This window comes from Tachysurus fulvidraco, chromosome 1, assembly GCF_022655615.1.
Source record: "Tachysurus fulvidraco isolate hzauxx_2018 chromosome 1, HZAU_PFXX_2.0, whole genome shotgun sequence".
In the NCBI taxonomy this organism is placed as follows: Eukaryota; Metazoa; Chordata; class Actinopteri; order Siluriformes; family Bagridae; genus Tachysurus; species Tachysurus fulvidraco.
The window spans coordinates 18,700,797-18,719,962 of record NC_062518.1 but is presented as its reverse complement, the minus strand read 5'-3'; the positions used below and the strand labels follow the sequence as shown (position 1 = coordinate 18,719,962).

Below are 19,166 nucleotides of genomic sequence, written 5' to 3'. Positions count from 1 at the left end.
ATCATATTAACGCGCTCTTTCTAACACCACAGCGATTTGTAACAGGCAGCAAAATAAACAGGAGCAAACAACGGTACTAACTCTCAAACGGTTTTATTTGATAATGTAAGAAATTAACACAATGCAACAATTTTTTTTTAATGGCACACAAGGTGATACTTAATTTTCTTTTACAGGTTTGTCAAAGAAACGGAAAGACGAGTGGAATGTGTCCGAGCTGGTTTCACGTTACTTAAATGACTGAGAAATGATGTGAACTGAACATCCAAACGAACATCAAACGAGCAGAAAAGAGCGAAGTCTAGCTTGAAGGTGGAGGCGGTTTTAAACGGACACGTGCTTCGTTTGCATAGCTTTCGAGATGGAAGAGAAGGATCGTTGCTTGGAAGTAGGCGTGAGCTGATGGAGCACGGAATCCGACGCGAGCAGCGCGGCTTTCTTCGCGGCGGTGTTTACGCTTGTGTGTAGTCAGAACTGCGTACGATGGGAAAACTGCAAGAGCTGAATAACTGATTATCGGAAAAACTTGTGTTAGCTTTTTCAAACGAGCGCTGATTAACTTTAAACGAGTCTCCAGCCGGAGTCAAATGAGAACATCATCGCTGCGACTCATGCGTCCTCACTTTCATACATAAGGTGCATCAAATTGCAAAAAAAAAAAATCAGAAACGCAGTGAATAAACGGAATACCGCAGCCGCTCACAAGGAGACCGTGACACATGCGAAATCTGGGCGAAGTGATCGTTCATTAAGGCTTTAAAATGTCTCCTGCGTAGCTGAATCGCTAAACGGTACCTAATAACGTTAGCACGAAACTGTGCCACCGAATCACGATGACGTCTTGCACTTATTAGAAAGTTTTCTTTAATGTTTCAGCTCTTCTGTGAAACTCAGTTTGTCTGACTAGTAAGCAGTTTAATGCAGCTGTTCCTCAGAGATTTCCGCTAGTCAGTAGCAGAAACCCAAGTGTCCGTCTCCTAGGAAAGTGCTTCAGGGGTGAATTTGTTCCTAAGGTGTTTTTAACATGCTAAATAGTTAGCAAGGCAGTCATTTAGCATGCTAGCTGGTTAGCTAGTTACGCACAAGTCGGTATGACGTCAATCGTGTTCCTGCTAATCGCTACACACTTAAGAAAAAGTCAACAATGATAATGGTGGTTCGCTGCTAGCTGGTTAACGTGCTTTGTAGAAGTCAGCATGGTAACATAACCTAACAGAAATTCTCAGAGGAAGCCAGTTCAACATTGAGCGTTTTCCTGCTAGCCGTGAATGAACAAGGGCACGTTAGAAAGACCGAAAGACAGGGAGTCTCTCAGGTTGAGCGCACAGAGCCATCCTGTATTTAAGGAGATTCCTGATAAAACACAATAAACTTGTCCTCTTCCTTTTTTTTTAGTTTTTATTCCCCTTCCAGGTCAGGGCTAATCACGCTAGCGCTTCCTGTTAGCTAAGGGACAGAAACTGATACTCAAACCAGCGAGTGTCAATCAGGACCTGCACACAGAATCGATGGTAAGGCAAAATGGCATACGCAGTTCAGGAAATGTTGTTTTCTTTTTCTTTACAAAGAGTCTACAATGATGGGGAAAGTGAGTCAGACGGAGGAACAACAAAAGTTTATCTTCGCCCGCAAAGATAATCTACTTACAAGGATCATAAGATAAAATTACTACAGGGTTCGACGAGGGCGGAGCTAAAGCTAAACTGATCATGTGACCTGACATTAGCGCTTAGCACTTAAGTTAGCCTAATGACAGACATAATAATAACTGACAGATTTGTTTGCAGTACAGAAGCCTAGAGCTTGGTGAAGGACTGAACAGATGATTGTTTACGGTAAAGTGCTTGGCTGAGTTCTAATCACTAACTAGTTTGCTAGCGGTTTTAGCAAACTGTGTAACAACAGACTGTAAACACAGGAAAGCTAATGCTAGCTCAGTGCAGACTTATGCAATACATCAAGTTCTCAAGCAGCTGAGGTTAAATATCTAGCTAAATTACTAAAACTCTTAGCCAAGTACCTGAACGCGGTGTTAGCCTGCTAACTACTGTAGTTAGCTTATTTGAGCTAGATTTGGATAATAAACGTCCGATAGCTGGAAAATTAACCGTTAGCTCTTACAAACTGGGCAAACGTAGCTTAAACTCCGCCCCTGCTGACCAGGACAAAATAGAGACGTGTGTGTTATGAGCTGGGTTGTGGGAAGATCTAACACACACACACACGGCGGAGCGTGGAGATGAGGACACATTTGACAGGTAAGCAGCTCATCCTTCCCGTCCCGCGTGTGTGTGTGTGTGTGTGTGTGTGTTGAGGATGAGCAGTGATGGTGGAGTGATGGCTGTTACTTCGTCTTGTCAGAAGCTTTGTTCTGCTCCCTCTGGATCATACAGCGGCGCACAATGCTGTCGAAGCTGCTCAGGTAGAATAGTGCGATGGTGCGGAACAGCCCCATGGTCACGATCTAAACACACACACACACACATTGTAACTGGTGTAAATGAGCACATCATGTGTGCGTGTGTGTGAGGAACAGGTGAGTGACGACATCTACCTGCTGCAGCCCCTCTGTGATGGACGTGACAGGGGACATGCCGCAGGTGAGCGCAGACAGCATGTAGCCGTCAGGACCCACTGAGCTGCTGAAGTTCCCCTGCTGCACCACAGAAAACACACAACAGTAGTCGAGCGGGCAGACGGTGTTGATTAGTTTTCTATAACAGCGGCTCAGACAGCCGCGCTGGTTTACTATCATGCCCTAACGTTACGGTTTCCATAGTAACAGCTCGTTACAGCAAGTCTCCAGTGTCAGAGCGGTACTGACCAGATACTATCTAAAGAATGACACTCAAACTAAAACTAGAGCACTGTGTGTGTGTGTGTGTGTGTGTGTGTGTGTACACTCACCACAGCATCTTTAACAATGACTTTAGCCACCTGCTCCGGCTGATACACTCCAGATGTCTCTGAGATCAACTTTGTCTCTAGAGGCTGCATCAGAGAACACAAAACTGTGACGATGATGAAGAATAAACCTGCCTGGGCCCAAAGGGCTGTGTGTGTGTCTTTTATTTTGGTCTTTGATTCTACACACACCCCGTCGCTAATTCCTGCACACACTTTGATCACTGATCAAACCCTCAGTCTCACACAGGACAAACTCACCTTCATCTTGTTTTCTACGGCTAAAGACGGCGTGTCCGTGTCGGGGGGGTAGGACACCGTCACGTAGATGTTATATGGCTTCACCTGGACCAGGGAACACAGGATGACATCATCAGATCAGGTTTTGGATTCTGATTGGTCAGAAGTGCAGGATTATGATGACACTCACTCGAACACGTTACTGTTTCCATAGAAACCGCTCATATACAGGCACTTTTAAACTTCTATACAACACACCTGCTGGTGATACGTTACTGTGACTGCTCCACTCACACACATGCACACACACACTCACACTCTCTCTCTCACACACACACACACACACACTCTCACACACACACACTCACACACACACTCTCACACACTCTCACACACTCTCACACACTCTCACACACCTCCATCTGCAGAGCTTCAGCGAGGCCGCGCAGGGCGAATTTAGATGCGGAGTACGCCGTGTATCCGAACAATCCAAGCTGTCCTGCCTGAGAACACACGAACACCACGCGACCCATCCGCCGCTCCTTCATGTTACTGATGACGGCCCGTGTGGCGTAAACACTACCTAGGTAGTTCACCTCCATCAGACTCTGACACACACACACACACACACACACACACACACACAGGTTACAGTCACATGAGAAAAGCTGTATGCCTCAACTATAAATCTAATAAATACACAAACTAACCCCTCAAATGATCAGCAGAGAGCTCACTCATTAACTCACTCACACACTCACACTCACACACACACTCACACTCACACACACACTCACACACGGCTTCCTTTAAGCTGGTAGTCTTTCATTAATCAACGAGTCTAACTACTGCATGATAAAGTACAAGAATCAGTCAGGTTACAATATGCAAATGAGGCCCATGAAGCACTGCTTTAAGGGGCGGGGCTTATGGGTTTACTGATATCCTTTATTCTCTCCAAACTCACCTGGAAGTGTTGGACCTCAAGCTCCTCAAACTTCCCAGACACAGACGTCCCTGCACAGTTCACCAGCATGTCCACTGGCCCGAGCTTCTCCTGAGCCTGATGTGTACACACACAGAGTTTTACCTACACCCACACACACACACACACACACACACACACACACACACACACACACACACTCACCTGTTTGAGCACACTCTCCACCTGGCTGTAATCCTTGGACACGTCCACTGAGATGCAGAGCACCACCTTACACACAGCACACAATAAACAAGTGTAACTGATCATCAGGTGAAGCATGAACAATGTCATCATTATCTTCATCATCATCAGGTTTAATCTTCATGGGTTTTTTTAAACATATTACGGGATGTTGCTTTGACAGATCACTCCTCTGTTGTACTTCCATTTTTCTTTCTACCATGTCTGTCTGTCTTTCTCTCTTTCTTTCCTTCCTACATTTTGACTCTCAATTCCAATTTCCCCTCTTTTCCTTCTCTCTCTCTCTCTCTCTCTCTCACTCCCTCTCTCACTGTATCTCACCTGCTTCCTGTATCTCATTCATGCTTTCCTATCTTTTTGTCTTTCCCTCTGCAAGACTCTCTCTCATTCTACTTTCATGCATTCGTTTTCATCAGTTTTTCTCTCTCCCCCACCCACCATTTTCTTTCCCTCCCCCCACCCACCATTTTCTCCCCCCCACCATTTTCTTTCCCTCTCTTACACTTCCTTCTCTTCCTGTTACATCTGACTGAAGTGTCAGTAATTCAGTAGAAGACTGTGGGAGAGCTGGAACTATGAGGGCTCCATCAGCTCAACGCTCCCCTCTGCTGCCACTACTGCGCTACTGCACTAAAGCATCGTTCCACTGCTTTAATCACTACGAGTTAAAGGTTAAAGGCTAAATCTCTCGGACAGGAGTGTATTAGTACTGAGTGACAGGTCGAGTCACTGCGTCTCACTGCACAGGTTTCTCTTCTCTGTCAGGGCTAGAGTTACTGACCTGTTTATCGTTCACTGCACACTTCTCCACCTCCTTCTTCGCCTGCACCAGTTTACCCTGCACACACACACACACACACACACACACACACACACACACACACACACACACACACAGTCAGCACAGCTAAGACATCTCGGTAGCACCGTCCTCCTCTCACCGTCTCTTTTTACTTCCTTTATAGGTCACAGTATTCTTCCCTTTCTTTCTTTCGTATCATCTCACATTCTCTCTCTACATTTATATCCTTTGAGCATCCCAATTTGTCGCATTTCGTTCTTTTCCGTTTTCACTTCTGACAACTTTTTCTTTTTCTTTCATTTTCTTCTCCTTCCTTTTCTCACCAATCCTGAATTTACTAATCAACCTATTTCACTGCTCAAAATCTCATCTGATCTAGAGCCCCGCCTCTACACTTTAGGCCACGCCCCTTCATTAACCTGTGTGAGGTTCTGAGGATGAGATTGATTCTTCTGGTCTGTGTTCAGGTCGTGTGTCTGAGCCACTGAACACTTGGAGTGTGTGATTATTCAGTCCGGTGGTTCACAATAAACTCGGTGGCTATAAGCTCACCTCATCACGCGCCACCAGTGTGATGAAGGCTCCTTGTTTGTAGCACTCCATGGCTATGCACTTCCCAATCCCACTGCTGCCTCCAGTCACCTGCACAACACACATTGTACAATAAATACATATACAATCACTGATATGGCCTACATAGAGCTCCCAGTGGGGGGCACAAACTTTTGAACTTCTTCAGAATTGTATGTTGACATTATCATTTCTTTTCATCGTAAAGGAATAAACAAGATTTCTACTTTTTTTCTTGTATACATATAAATAAATAAAAATAAACAATTAAATAATTGAAGAAAATGAAAATTTAAGATTCACAACTTTGCACCAATCACGTCTCATATGCAAATCAGGATTGAGAGCATCACCATGGAGATCGATCTGATTTCAGCAGCCTTTTAAAAACGACCGTACCGAATGAATAAATTAACACGAGCTCTCCGTCCCAGAAAACAATAGTGTTGCTATGGTAACACAACACTGATACAGTTTCGACTACTTTCGTTTCTTAACAAATAAATGAAGCTAATTTACCATCACGTAGCTAGCTATCTAACGTTGGTGGTTCTTTGCGTTTCCGTACGTGCGTCATTTGCATACTGATGAATATTCATAGTTTTCCCCATGTAAGATAAATCAGAATCAGGTTTATTGGCCAGATGTGTTGATGTTGACACACACAAGGAATTTGGTTCCAGCTGTTTGGGACTCTCAAAAGTACAGATAGAAATAACACTATACTATATAAATAAACAGAAATAACACAATACTATATAAATAAACAGAAATAACACAATACTATACAATACAGACATAAATAACACTATACTATATAAATAAACAGAAATAACACTATACTATATAAATAAACAGAAATAACACTAAGGTAAACGTAGATTTGTTCTCATGCCGTTTCAGTGGACTTTAACGCTGTTTATTTAAGTGTTACATTCTAAAAAGGACACAGAAGTGAAATCTTGCAGAGATTGTTAAGAGATTTTTTCATTTGATAAGTAGAACACTCACCACAACATGGGCCCCGCTGAGTTTGAGCGGTTTGGGGCTTATTAAAGGCGAGATCATGTAGAGAAACAGGACAAAGGCGACCATGAAGGCAGCAAATATTAAAATCATCATCATCATGAAGGGAAGAAAAGACAAGCTGGAGTGAGAGAAAAGCCAGTCCAGGATCACTGAGCTCCAAAAAGCGTCTTCGAAGGGCATGAGCGAGCCTTCAGGCCGAAATCCAAATCCCTGCTAACTCCCTTTATATGTGCACTTAACGTGTAAGCACAATAAACGGCGGCTTACAGACTACCTAGTGCACTTGACTTGGGTAGCGACGTTATTTGGGACACAGCCGCGCTAGCAACACGCTAATACTTTCTGCTATAGAATCGACAAATACGTTTCTCATCAATTCCACAGACACGGCGATTCACTTTTACATCCTTTTTTCACATGTTTGTATCAAGCCGCAATGTTAAAAATCGTAAAGATATAAAAATGCACTACGTTGTACGTGCGTTTCGAGCTTTAATTGTTCCCAGGTAAGATAGCAAAGCTAAGTGTTCACTGACAAACCAAAACACAAGCGCCGTCCACGAGCCGCCTCGCAGTCAGCGGCATTCTGGGATTTGTAGTTTATGAACGCGCGACCAGAGTATCAAATCCAGTATAAAGGACTACAAGTTCCAGAATTCAACATGGCGGTCGACTTTTGCCTCCTTTTCTGAGAGACAAATCTCTTCCGTAGCCATAAAGCTAATTCATAATATGAGCAAATCGTAGGAACAAATATAAATAATAAAAAGAAAGGAAATCTTGAAATAAATAATAATAATAAAAACATAATTGTCTGTCAAAAATAACTGAACAAATAACTGAACAAATAAAAAAACACCACAATTCCCCTAATACACAAAATATGCTCATTTGTTTTGTGCTAATGCTAATGTAGCTAACAAGTAATTAAAACCTTGTCCCCCAAATCACACAAACCACTAGATTTAAAATTAATATTAAAGATTTTGCGTGACAAAAGACTTCCACTGCTGGTTAACCTCATTAGCTTCAGGGCTGCTAGTTAGAGCTCTAAACACAATTTACATCAGGAATAAATAATAAATGATGAAGTAACTTGTGTTAATGTGTTTTATTTGACTGAAAATAATGACTTTTTATCATCTATTATTTATATATATTTGTAAACTTGTCCTGAAGACTGTCAGAAAGCACCAGGACTGGAGACTCCTTCCGTCGATCCACACCGATCCCGATTTCTTAGTACAGGAGTGTTTTCCGCTCTCTTACTTTTCAATCTCATCTTTTATTTACATGTGTAGGATAAAAGAAATACATGAGCGACAACAAAATCATAGGTTCAGAAACAAAAACTTTCTAAACGGTCACATTTAAACAATAACAACAACAAAAAAAGGGGGTTATGAAGGATAAGAATTAAAGCTCGCTATATAGAACCCCGACACCGTGAGTAGACACAAGTGCATCTGTGTACAGTCAGACAGGCAAGGAGAACAAAGAGAAATATGCAAATCTGTCTCGTGCATAAATGTTTATTGACTTTTCTGAGATACACAAAAAAAATTTGGTATGGGTTTTTTTTTTTAATGTAAAGTAAAAGAATTGTATCGAAGGCACAAGTTTGCCGCAGCAACACGGTCCAAAAAAAACTGATGCGTGACACTAAAAGCGAGTCACTAAGATGTCTCAGTAACCATCGACCAAAAAGAACATGTTTGTCTGGAAAGAAATGTAATTTCCAATATATTTCTAATACATACTACTGAAAGATTCCCTACTCTGTAATAGAACAGAAAACATGTACAGGACTTATGCTGTTATCGCCATCGTGTGACCTTGGTAAGGTCTACACCCATCAGAGCCTTTATCCATCCTGTGGTTTGTGCGCCCTCGTCCTCTCAGGATAGGATGGTGGATGAAGCAGCTAGCTAAAAGTGTTTACGTTATCGATGACTCGAACGTTCTAGCGTTCTGAGAGTACTAGCTGGCCAAAACGGGTAGCGATCAAGACAGTGAGCTAGTCCATGTAGTACACAAGACTTCATCCTTCTTGCTTGTGGTAGACTGGACAAATCGCTATGGAAACCAACCGTGCGTTCCACTCGAGTCTGATAGACGTGACTTGTAAAAATCACTGTGGAAACGATGGACACGGTGTAGCTACAGACTGCTGTGTTGTGAGGGGAAGTCGACTCGGGCGCGTTAAATCACAGATTGAACTGCGGAGGAAAAGTTAAAATCATTGGTCCTGTGTTTCAGAAGCATCTCGTTAGCAGCGGAATATTTAAAGACAGATTTCTATAATCGCATGACTCTTGTACAGTTGAATAAAGGGGAGCTCTACAGCCAGATTTAAAGCTTCATCACGTGTGAATTGGAAAACAGCCCACAAACCGACACGATCCAATGATAAGGCTCATCATCACTGCTCACTCCTCAGACTGAGGCATGTGCTGATACTCAGGAATGTGATAAACTGTGATATTCGGCATGTACAACATTCTTTCTGCCTTTACGCTGTCTAGATAGTGTCCTGTGTGTGTGCAAGCGAGCAGCCAGGTGAAAATACCACAGTGTAAAGTTTGTACATTATCATGATGGGATATTTCTGAACATCAGCAAATTAGTGCTCCATATCTGACAAAAATCTTTACGTTTTACTTTCTTTTTCGTTTTTTTTAATCCAGCGGTGACGTAGTGAATCCAAAGAAACTGAATGCTTTTAAAACCCCAGAATAACTAAAACCCAATGGTATAAACGTAAATCGGGTCCCGTGTAGGCTCAAGACTGGCCTTTAAACTGATCTGTCCTTCCACTCGCCAGTCCAACAGGAAGTCCAGGAGAAACAGAAAGGAAAAAGAGGGAAGAGAAGACGAGGAGAAGACTTTACAAATCCTGGACTTTGCTGCTTCGGGCTCCTCTCTCAACCCTCCTGGCCGAAATCCTCGGTGAATTTCTTCAGCTTCTCCAGATCCTGCTCGTTCACCGTGGGTTTCGTGTTGGCCAGCGATCGCAACATGTCCGGCTGCGAACACACGCGACACAGGGTTTGTCACAATAGAAACGAAACAAGGCAAGAACATAAACTCTGATCTGGGATCAGAGTTATATTAACACTGGTCAGTTTTAAACATACAAACAAGTCAGGTGTTCATGAACGAATGAGAACAAAAGTGCAGGAATCGCTGATCTAGGATCATTCTAATTAGTTTATTAATACTGATCTAGGGTCAGTTTGGACTCGGCTTAACGAGCGACGGAAACAGCTGTGCGAGATGAAGATTCTGGAGCAGCTTACCATGCTAACCACAGGCTCCAGGAGTTTCTCACTAGGAACCTCCATCCACGTCATCTCGACGGCCTGAGGATCTCCAGGAGAGCACGGGGTCAGAAGGTCATCCAGGATCAAGTTGGGGTTGTCTCTGGACGGTCCTCGTACCTTTAAAACACACGGAGGAGAAAGTTAGTCATGAATTCAGTAGTTCTATGGTATAATCACACGCACGCACGCGCACGCACACGTACCTTTTTAAAGTGTGTAGCGGACTGCACTTTCCTAACCGGCTGCATGAGAGCATCACGCACGATGATGCTGACGTCAGCACCCGAGTAGCCTTCCGTCTTCTTGCCCAGCGTGACGAAGTCGGCTTCGGTCAGACTGTTGGGCGTGGTGCCCAGGTGCAGCTTAAACATGAAGGAGCGGGCGTGTTCCTCTGGCAGGGGGATGTAGATACGCTTCTCGAATCTACACACACACACACACACACACACACACACACACACAGAGATATAAGGACCCTCCCCATTAGGTCACATGTCAGCTCCTCACACAAAGCTCAGTGCACTGCATTGTTAGCGATAAAAAAACCCTCCAGGTCAGATGGCATTCTCTGATTTCAAAGCATGTCACAGGTAACGTGTTTATCATCACAATCGTGGATGTAAACAATAACCGCCTGAGTTTCTGCCTTCGGTGAGTCACACGGAGGTGAAAAACCTGTTCTGTGGAAGCTGAAAACAGCACACACCATTCATGTGTAAGCATTTCTTACTGCCCCAGTCATTGTTAATTCACGTGTTGATAATTTCTCAGACGACGTTTTAGGGCGACGCCCAGCTGATTAAGGTCAGAGGTCGTATCGGATAAAGCAGCGTGTGATGAACAGAACTCAGAATGGATTTGCTCACCGTCTCCTGATGGCAGAGTCGAGTGTCCATGGGATGTTGGTTGCGCCGAGCACCAGGATTCCCTTGTTGTCGTTCCCAACACCTGACATCATCAAGAACATAAAAGAAAAAAAAAAAAGAGAGAGACTTTACACTTCTTTATCATTTCAGTGGTACCAAAAGGTTCCAGAATAAAAGACAGAATAAAGGGTGGGGATAGAGATTTGTTTCTGATTGGTTGCAAGAACTGCATCAGACCCCCAGAGTAAAGACAAACGTGGCCTAAACAACAACTGTGACCTTTATGACCTTTGTGAGATTCTGATTATTATGGGATGTCTAGCTAATAATACACATTAATAGCAACTGGAATCTAAATGAAATGACTATGATGACACAGACACTTTAATCCTCCACACTATATGAAACCGTCTGCTTTCGTTTCTGGTTTCTGGTTCCTCACCCTGCATCTGCACCAGGAACTCGGTCTTGATCCTGCGAGCCGCCTCGCTCTCGTTCTCGCTCCTGGATCCGCACAGAGAGTCGACCTCGTCGATGAAGATGATGGACGGACTGTGTTCTCTGGCCAGTTCGAACAGATTCTTCACTAGCCTGAAGGAACAGGAATCAGGGGGAAGTTTACTTTGACAAACACAATATCAACACGCACACTAGATAAAAAAGAGGCAGAGGTGTTTATTTATAGAACTTACATAGAACCTGCAGCGCAGTGGTTTCAGATTCCCTTGACAACAGTGTTTATTGATGGGTGATGATTAGTGAAGTGTACAGTTTCACTTCCTTACCTGTCACTTTTAATGTTTATGTTCAGGTGAAGTTTTAACCATTTATTTATAGTTAGCGTAAATAAGTTAGTCTTAGGAGGCATGGCCTCAGTGCTGGTCAGTCTCAGTAAAGGAGGCGTGGCCTCAGTGCTGGTCAGTCTCAGTAAAGGAGGCGTGGCCTCAGTGCTGGTCAGTCTCAGTAAAGGAGGCGTGGCCTCAGTGCTGGTCAGTCTCAGTAAAGGAGGCGTGGCCTCAGTGCTGGTCAGTCTCAGTAAAGGAGGCTGTTCATTTCCACTATCGTCAATAGATCCATAGCATCTGGTCAGGTACCAACTACTTTCAAGAGAGCAAGGGTTATTCCCATACTAAAGAAACCTGCTCTGGATTCATCAGACATCAGTAACTACAGACCGGTATCACTTCTCTCATTTCTTTCAAAAATTCTCGAACGCATTGTCTATAATCAACTGTCTGTCTATCTCTCACAGAACAACCTCCAAGATCCCAAACAGTCTGGCTTTAAAGCAGCTCACTCCACAGAAACAGCCCTTTTGGATGTCTCTGAGAAGCTACATACTGCTAGATCAGCCAAACTGTCATCCGTCCTTATCCTCCTTGACCTTTCAGCAGCGTTTGATACGGTCAAACACAAGACTCTTTTATCCACCCTCAAGAGTCTTGGGATTTGCGGATCAGCTTGGGAATGGTTTGCCTTCTACCTGGAAGGACGCTCATATCAGGTAACATGGAGGGGAGTGACATCTGCTCCACGTAGACTCTCCACTGGTGTCCCACAGGGCTCAGTACTTGGTCCTCTTCTTTTCTCCCTGTATACTCACTCTCTTGGGGAAGTTATTTCATCACATGGGTTCTCTTACCACTGCTATGCTGATGATACACAACTTATCTTCTCTTTCCCACCCTCAGATGCCACAGCTTCTGACCAGATCTCAGCATGTCTGGCAGAAATTTCATCATGGATGACTGCTCATCATTTAAAACGCAATCCTAGCAAAACAGAACTGCTGTTCATCCCAGGTGATTCATCCCCAGGTCATGATCTTGCTATATCCTTGCACAACGATCTGATCTCCCCTTCAGCCACAGCTCGCAACCTTGGGGTAACCATGGACAATCAACTGTCCTTTTCCTCTCATGTTGCTAATGTGACTCGCTCATGTCGGTTTCTTCTCTACAACATTAGAAGAATTCGGCCATTTTTGTCCACACAGACTGCTCAGGTACTTGTTCAGTCTCTTGTCATTTCTAGACTGGATTACTGCAACGCACTGCTGGCAGGTCTACCTATGTACGCAATCCGTCCTCTGCAAATGATCCAAAATGCAGCTGCCCGGCTTGTTTTCAACCTGCCTAAGTTCTCACATACCACCCCGCTGCTGCGATCTCTCCACTGGCTTCCGGTAGCTGCACGCATCCGATTCAAAACACTGATGCTGGCCTACAAAGCCAAAAATGGACCAGCTCCCTCTTACCTCAAAGCCCTCATCATTCCTCGCACTGCACCCCGCACCCTCCGATCTACCAGCACTGCTCGACTGGTTCCACCATCTCTCAGGGTAAGAGGCAAGTATACTACAAGACTCTTCTCTGTTCTGGCACCAAGGTGGTGGAATGATCTTCACCTAGAGGTCCGGACAGCTGAGTCACTGGCTGTTTTCAAGCGGCGGTTGAAGACCTACTTATTCAGGAAACACTTCAACTAGCACTTCTTTCCTTATCTTTTGCATTTATAAAAAAAAAAAAAAAAAAACCTGACACTTTTTTCATTGTAACTTTGAACAAATGTTTTAAACTCATGTTATCTTAAGTATGTAACCTAGTGAACCAGCATTAATGTATTCAATGTTAGAGATTTAAGCACTCATGTACGTCGCTCTGGATAAGGGCATCTGCCAAATGCTGTAAATGTAAATGTAAATGAGGCATGGCCTCAGTGCTGGTCAGTCTCAGTAAAGGAGGCGTGGCCTCAGTGCTGGTCAGTCTCAGTAAAGGAGGCGTGGCCTCAGTGCTGGTCAGTCTCAGTAAAGGAGGCGTGGCCTCAGTGCCTCATCACATTTAAACTATAAAAAATTATGTTTTATTTCATCAAGTCTTTACACTTTCCCAGCCCAGCTGTTGAAGAACTCACTTCTCACTTTCCCCCAGCCACTTGGACACCAGGTCTGAGGAGGAGATGGAGAAGAAGGTGGAGTTGTTGGCCTCTGTGGCTACGGCCTTGGCCAGGTAGGACTTTCCTGTTCCAGGAGGACCGAACAGTAGGATCCCTCTCCACGGAGTGCGCTTACCTGAGAACAGGGAGAACATCCTTTAGTGGCGTCACGCTACACGCTAATATGCAAATCAGCTGATAACACAGACAGGCAGCTTCCTGTGGTGCTGCAGGTAATTAGAGATGAGAAAACACTGACCTGTGAAGAGATGCGGGAATTTAATGGGCAGAATGACGGCTTCCTTCAGGGCCTCTTTCGCACCTTCCAGTCCAGCGACATCGTTCCACTTGATATTCGGTTTCTCCATGACTATAGCACCTAAAAAACACACGCACACACACCATTCATGTACTGAATTCACCATTCATCCTTCCTGCTACATGTCTGTCTGTTCTTTCAGCTACTCATCCATGTATCTGTCTGTTCGTCTTCTTGTTGCTATCATCTATCCATTCACCTATTATGTCCATCTTTCAGTTTACTGATCTAGCCTCAATATACAAGTCAGTGAATCTGTTCATCCTCCATCAACCAATACACTGATTCATACATCCTTCCACCCATCCCCACCTTGCCCTCGTGTCCATCCGTCCTATTCGGAGTCTCTCTGTCTAATGACTCTATATGACATAATCCACCCATGTCATTATCCCATGTCAGCTGAGGAGGTAGAGGAGGACAGAAAGGAAGAGGAGCGGTGCGTAAACAGCAAACCTGAGAGTTGGTTCTGGAATTTTTTCTTCTCTGGATTTTCTCCCTCATCGCTGTCGTTTCTGTAGGAAAAAAACAAAAAACAAATAAATGAAGAAGAGCCTTGTGAGCGCATTAACCGTGTGAAATCTGACCGATACGTGAACATGCCACACACACACACCCTTTTTCATCTGACTGTGACTCCTTGACGGGTTTAGCCGGAGTTGTCTCTTTCTTTTTCAGGTACTCCTTCAGCTTCTCTGCCCGATCCAGGTACTCTGCACATTTGGCTCTGATGCTCTGTTTGGCTTTGTCCCCCTGAGCTTCATCTAAACACACACACACACAGGCGGTGAGTTACAACTCTAACGCTTTACACACCTATAAGACGAATCAATTCTCCTGTAAGATCAGACCTACATTTGATGACGTGTAGGAAGTACTGAACTGCGTGCTGGTACAGTCTCAATGCCTCCTCGTAATTCTTCGCCTTGTCCTCCTGCGCCGCCTTACTGGCCAAATCTATGGCTTTCTGCAAACAAACCAAACAACTGACGTGTTAAAAGACAAGTAAGTGACAGGTTCAGGTTCGATCAGCAGTCTGACAGAATCTGGATTCATTGAGTTATAAACATCTCCACATGATGGAATCATTTGTTTTTAGTGTGTGTGTGAGTTATAAACATCTCCACATGATAGAATCATTTGTTTTTACCACAGGACTAGGTTTAAGTGGTGGATGTGTGTTCTGTGATGTGTGAGGTTTTTTATGTTTTTTTTATGGTGGACGTTACAGTCACAATGTGGACACAAAGGGTTAAATTCATCTTTTATACACAGTGCTTGGACCCCGGTGATCACTGCTAGTTAGCTAATGCTAGCTCGCTAAATTCTGTTTAAATACCACAATAACTTAAAGACTTACAGTTTCCAAACAAACCAGACATTTTATAACAACTTATTTTATTTTTTACAATGAAAAAAGACAGAATCCGGTTGACGAGCGTTTCCTAACAACGAACAGTAACTAAAAACAAACAAAGCTAAGCTACAAGCTAAGCTAAATCTGCTAATTCTAGGCCACCGAATGATGACGTTCCGTCATGGCTGTGTCCCAAACGCCTCCCTACGCCCTACCTAGGGCCCCTACTACACTCAGCTTCCACTCCACACCTAGTGCACTACACTGTCAGACAACACCGGGTTTGGGACTCGGACACAAACTCAGACTTTGTTATGGTTCAGCAGCGAACTTGAGTGAAGACAAACAACAAAACCTCGCCCAATCTCTCGTTACGGTTATTAACGAGTAAAATCCGAACGTATTCAGCAGAACAAGATGTTTATCAGCTAACTTACCTGTAAGTTGTTGTTAGCAGCCATAAGGGCTGAGAAAATAGCGCGTTTTTACTAAAAGACGGCGTGTTTCTGCTGATGATAATAAAAAAAAAAGTACTACAATGTTTTCCGAAACATAGAAGTGATCGCTGTCAGGAAGCGAGAACTTGACGGTTTCTGCGTTGTTATTTAAATCCTGCTGGATAATGGAGGAGAAAACTTCCGCGTTAAAAATGTCGAATGTCACTTCCGCCTACGACAGTCACGTGTGAGAGAAGCTGTGACGTCACTGACTACGCCCCGCCCCCTCGGGACGCACCTTGCGGTGCTGCGCCTCAAACTGGATCAAAGATTCATAACAAAACAATAAATGATCAAGTATAAAAATACATAAATCTGTCTCACTGTGTGTGTGAGTGTACGTGTGTGAAACTGTGTGTGTGAGTGGATATGTGCGTGTGTGTGTGTGTGAGAGAGAGACACACATCACAGAACACACATCTCTGCATCATCCTTCCTAAAGAGTTATAGGAATGTTAGGGTGTGACCAATCACACCTAAAGCTGAGCACTGATTGGCTGATCGCACACACAAGGTTAGTCATCAGTGTGAGATGATAATAAACAAGGGAACAGATTGTTCGCTGTGCTCTAATCTCTACGTCAAATATAGAAGACAACTGTCTCATTACACGCTGTTAAAGTATGAGCTTAACTCACAAATGAAGAACACTTTCATGACGATGAAGCCGGATTTAAACGTCACTGTACCGATTGTTCCTCGTTACGCCCCTTAACACTCGCCATGTGCAAAACTTATTGTAACATTTCCAGCCAGAACTCTGCAAGGAAGCTCTCAAACTCACATATTCACTAATCTGGGGATTATAATGAAGATATCTGGCAACCAGTAATCATTATATATATGTGTGTGTGTGTGTGAGGTGAGAGTGTGTTTGTGTGTGAGGTGAGAGTGAGTGAGTGTGTGTGTGTGTGTGTGTGTGTGTGTGTGTGTGTGTGTGTGTGTGTGTGTGAGTGAGTGAGTGAGTGAGTGAGTGTTGGACTGTAATCTTAAAGTAGGGAATAAGACCAAGATGTGGAGTTTTTGCTGCCTCTGCCAGGAGATTAAAGAACCTGTTTCTTATCCAGATATTCTTGTAGCTTCTCGGCCCGGTCCAGGTACTGAGAACACTTCTCTCGGATCTGCTGGTTTCCATTTTTCCCCTGAGACTCACCTGAGTGCACACACACACACACACCACATTAAACAACTGTAATCAAATGTATACATAATAATCTGAAATCAGTGCGAATTCTCATCACGACAGCATCACATGCGGAGATGTTAGCTCACTCGTTTGCCTGCATCTAGACGTGATACACGTGAGAACACACAGCTTGTAATTAGTAGGGTTTTCCCCTACACAATACACCCCAGCATGTGATACTATTTTGCTGACTGTAATCTAGTGAAATGACCAGATTACGTCGACTGACTGCTTTTCCGATTTACAAATAACACCTTCAGCCTCACCTCCTCATCATCACTCAACTACACCTCTTTTATGCTAATTAACCAAGATCCAACTGGATTTCCCATTAATATCCCCGAGTGTGAGGAGAAGGGGAAGATAGAGATGAAGGAGGAGGATGAGAAGAACAGAGGAGCATAAGTAGGAAAAGAAGAAGCTCTTGAGAAGGTTGGAATCTTTTCTGGCAGAGAATACGAGTGTGATTCACGTACGCTTTAGGATGTGGACAAAATACTTCACAGCATGCTGGTAGGACTTGATGGCCTCCTCGTAATTCCCAGCCTCGTCCTCCTGTGAGGCTTTGTTGGCCATCGCTATGGCTTTCTGGGACATGAGAGTGAGAGAGAGAGAGTGAGAGTGAGAGAGAGAGAGAGAGAGAGAGAGAGAGAGAGAGAGAGAGAGAGAGGAGATGTACAGCATGGACCAGGATGCAGCACGTGATGCTTTCAATGTTGGTATCCAGTGACAAGGTGACAGTTGTGGAAATGTGTGTGTGTGAAGTCCTGGTGTCCCATCCAGGCTGAACATCCCACTTCATGCAGAACATTCCCTGGAATGGACTCCAGATCTTCTGAAACCCTGAGACCATGATAACATTACATCTATAACCTAAGTTCTAAAGTGCACTATTTCTCCTCAGTGATGTGGCATCGTTATCATTAACATCTCCATGCATTCATGAGGAGAAGTCTGAAACACCAAAGCCTTGAAGGAACACCACATAATATGATCTCCTTTCTCCAAAAACAGAAGATTAGAACCCTGCAGTCTGTGTAATACAATATTAGTGCACTTTATTAGTAAAAACAAACAAACACTTGTTTCCTTGACAGATTTCAGTGCGCATGTGGATGTAGAGGAGACATCATACAGCACCGTTCGATATTTTAGACTGTTATTATATTAACACGTGAAATTACAGCACTCAAATCGCACGAGTGTGACGGTCTGGAAGTCTGTTGACGCGTTGGAAGCTTCGCACCTACCTGTAAGTTAGTGCGCTCCATTTACACGCAGTGATCACGAGCGACGCTCTGAAGGCATGGTGAAACAGGAGCCGTATGAGCTCGTGCGCTTGTGTACAGTCCGACGTGTAACACCCAGCAGACTCGAAAACAATGAGGAAGTCAAACACAAACACACACACACACCTATTGAGTAACAAAGTTCAGAAATATCCGCCCAAACCGGTGGCGCAGTTTTCGGCTGGCTCTTTGATTCCAGTTATGACGTCATTATTCAGGCCACGTCACACTTCCACACACCTACATTAGTGTACGTGTTTGTGTCTCTATACTGTAATACACAGACTTAGCAGTGAGGACCATCTTTCTTATAGGTGTCAGTTAATAAACGTGTGGAAATCAGCGCGAGCTTCGTTATTTAATACTAATAAACAATCCACTAACAAAAGCAAAATAAAGGAAGGAATCGAACAAAAGTAAAGTTTTGCAAGTGTGTACGCCATTTTAGTTAAGCGGGAAAACACGCAAACGGCTAATTAAATAGACAAATGCGAAGAAAATAATGAATAACGAACAATTCGTGAATAAGATATCGTCCAATCACAGGTCAGCGTTCATAACAACAGCCAATCACTGAGCGGTTTGTTCCACACTCACGTGCCTGTTTTTGAGGGTCATTAAAGTTACGGTTTGTTTGTGATGCCGTGAACAAACGATATTT

The 19,166-nt window shown here is 43.8% G+C and overlaps 2 protein-coding genes across 4 annotated transcripts; both read right to left on the bottom strand.

Moving 5' to 3' along the window:
• Positions 1-77: 77 nt before the first annotated feature.
• kdsr (3-ketodihydrosphingosine reductase) lies at positions 78-7,310 on the bottom strand. Of its 2 annotated transcripts, XM_027142458.2 has the most exons (10): positions 6,717-7,308; positions 5,688-5,777; positions 5,115-5,171; positions 4,295-4,360; positions 4,112-4,207; positions 3,561-3,752; positions 3,166-3,249; positions 2,908-2,991; positions 2,555-2,656; positions 78-2,464 (listed from the first exon to the last, which is right to left on the bottom strand). In XM_027142458.2, exons 1-10 carry the CDS (start codon positions 6,912-6,914, stop codon positions 2,345-2,347), a joined length of 1,089 nt encoding a protein of 362 aa, XP_026998259.2. In that variant the 5' UTR covers positions 6,915-7,308; the 3' UTR covers positions 78-2,344. The 2 variants fall into 2 exon arrangements, with proteins under 2 accessions (XP_026998259.2, XP_047667996.1); XM_047812040.1 differs by lacking the exon at positions 2,555-2,656 and having other exon boundaries at positions 6,717-7,310.
• A 940-nt stretch (positions 7,311-8,250) lies between these two features.
• vps4b (vacuolar protein sorting 4 homolog B) lies at positions 8,251-18,617 on the bottom strand. Of its 2 annotated transcripts, XM_027142446.2 has the most exons (13): positions 18,467-18,617; positions 17,693-17,804; positions 17,083-17,183; positions 15,032-15,143; positions 14,793-14,940; positions 14,633-14,691; positions 14,117-14,236; positions 13,837-13,993; positions 11,366-11,514; positions 10,924-11,005; positions 10,261-10,480; positions 10,034-10,174; positions 8,251-9,760 (listed from the first exon to the last, which is right to left on the bottom strand). In XM_027142446.2, exons 1-13 carry the CDS (start codon positions 18,485-18,487, stop codon positions 9,659-9,661), a joined length of 1,524 nt encoding a protein of 507 aa, XP_026998247.1. In that variant the 5' UTR covers positions 18,488-18,617; the 3' UTR covers positions 8,251-9,658. The 2 variants fall into 2 exon arrangements, with proteins under 2 accessions (XP_026998247.1, XP_026998248.1); XM_027142447.2 differs by lacking the exons at positions 17,083-17,183; positions 17,693-17,804; positions 18,467-18,617 and adding an exon at positions 15,971-16,384.
• Between the last annotated feature and the right edge of the window lie 549 nt (positions 18,618-19,166).

Bases quoted from the DNA above. Each gene is read 5' to 3' on its own strand.
- kdsr (XM_027142458.2), bottom strand. From the start codon at position 6,914: ATGCCCTTCGAAGACGCTTTTTGGAGCTCAGTGATCCTGGACTGGCTT. The intron at 3,753-4,111 runs GTGAGTTTGGAG...TGTGTGTGTCAG, and splicing joins TTGAGGTCCAACACTTCCAG to AGTCTGATGGAGGTGAACTA. The intron at 2,992-3,165 runs GTGAGTTTGTCC...TCTCTGATGCAG, and splicing joins CCGTAGAAAACAAGATGAAG to CCTCTAGAGACAAAGTTGAT.
- vps4b (XM_027142446.2), bottom strand. From the start codon at position 18,487: ATGGAGCGCACTAACTTACAG. The intron at 14,692-14,792 runs GTGTGTGTGTGT...TTTTTCCTACAG, and splicing joins TCACAGTCAGATGAAAAAGG to AAACGACAGCGATGAGGGAG. The intron at 9,761-10,033 runs GTAAGCTGCTCC...GTGTGTTCGCAG, and splicing joins TGGAGCCTGTGGTTAGCATG to CCGGACATGTTGCGATCGCT.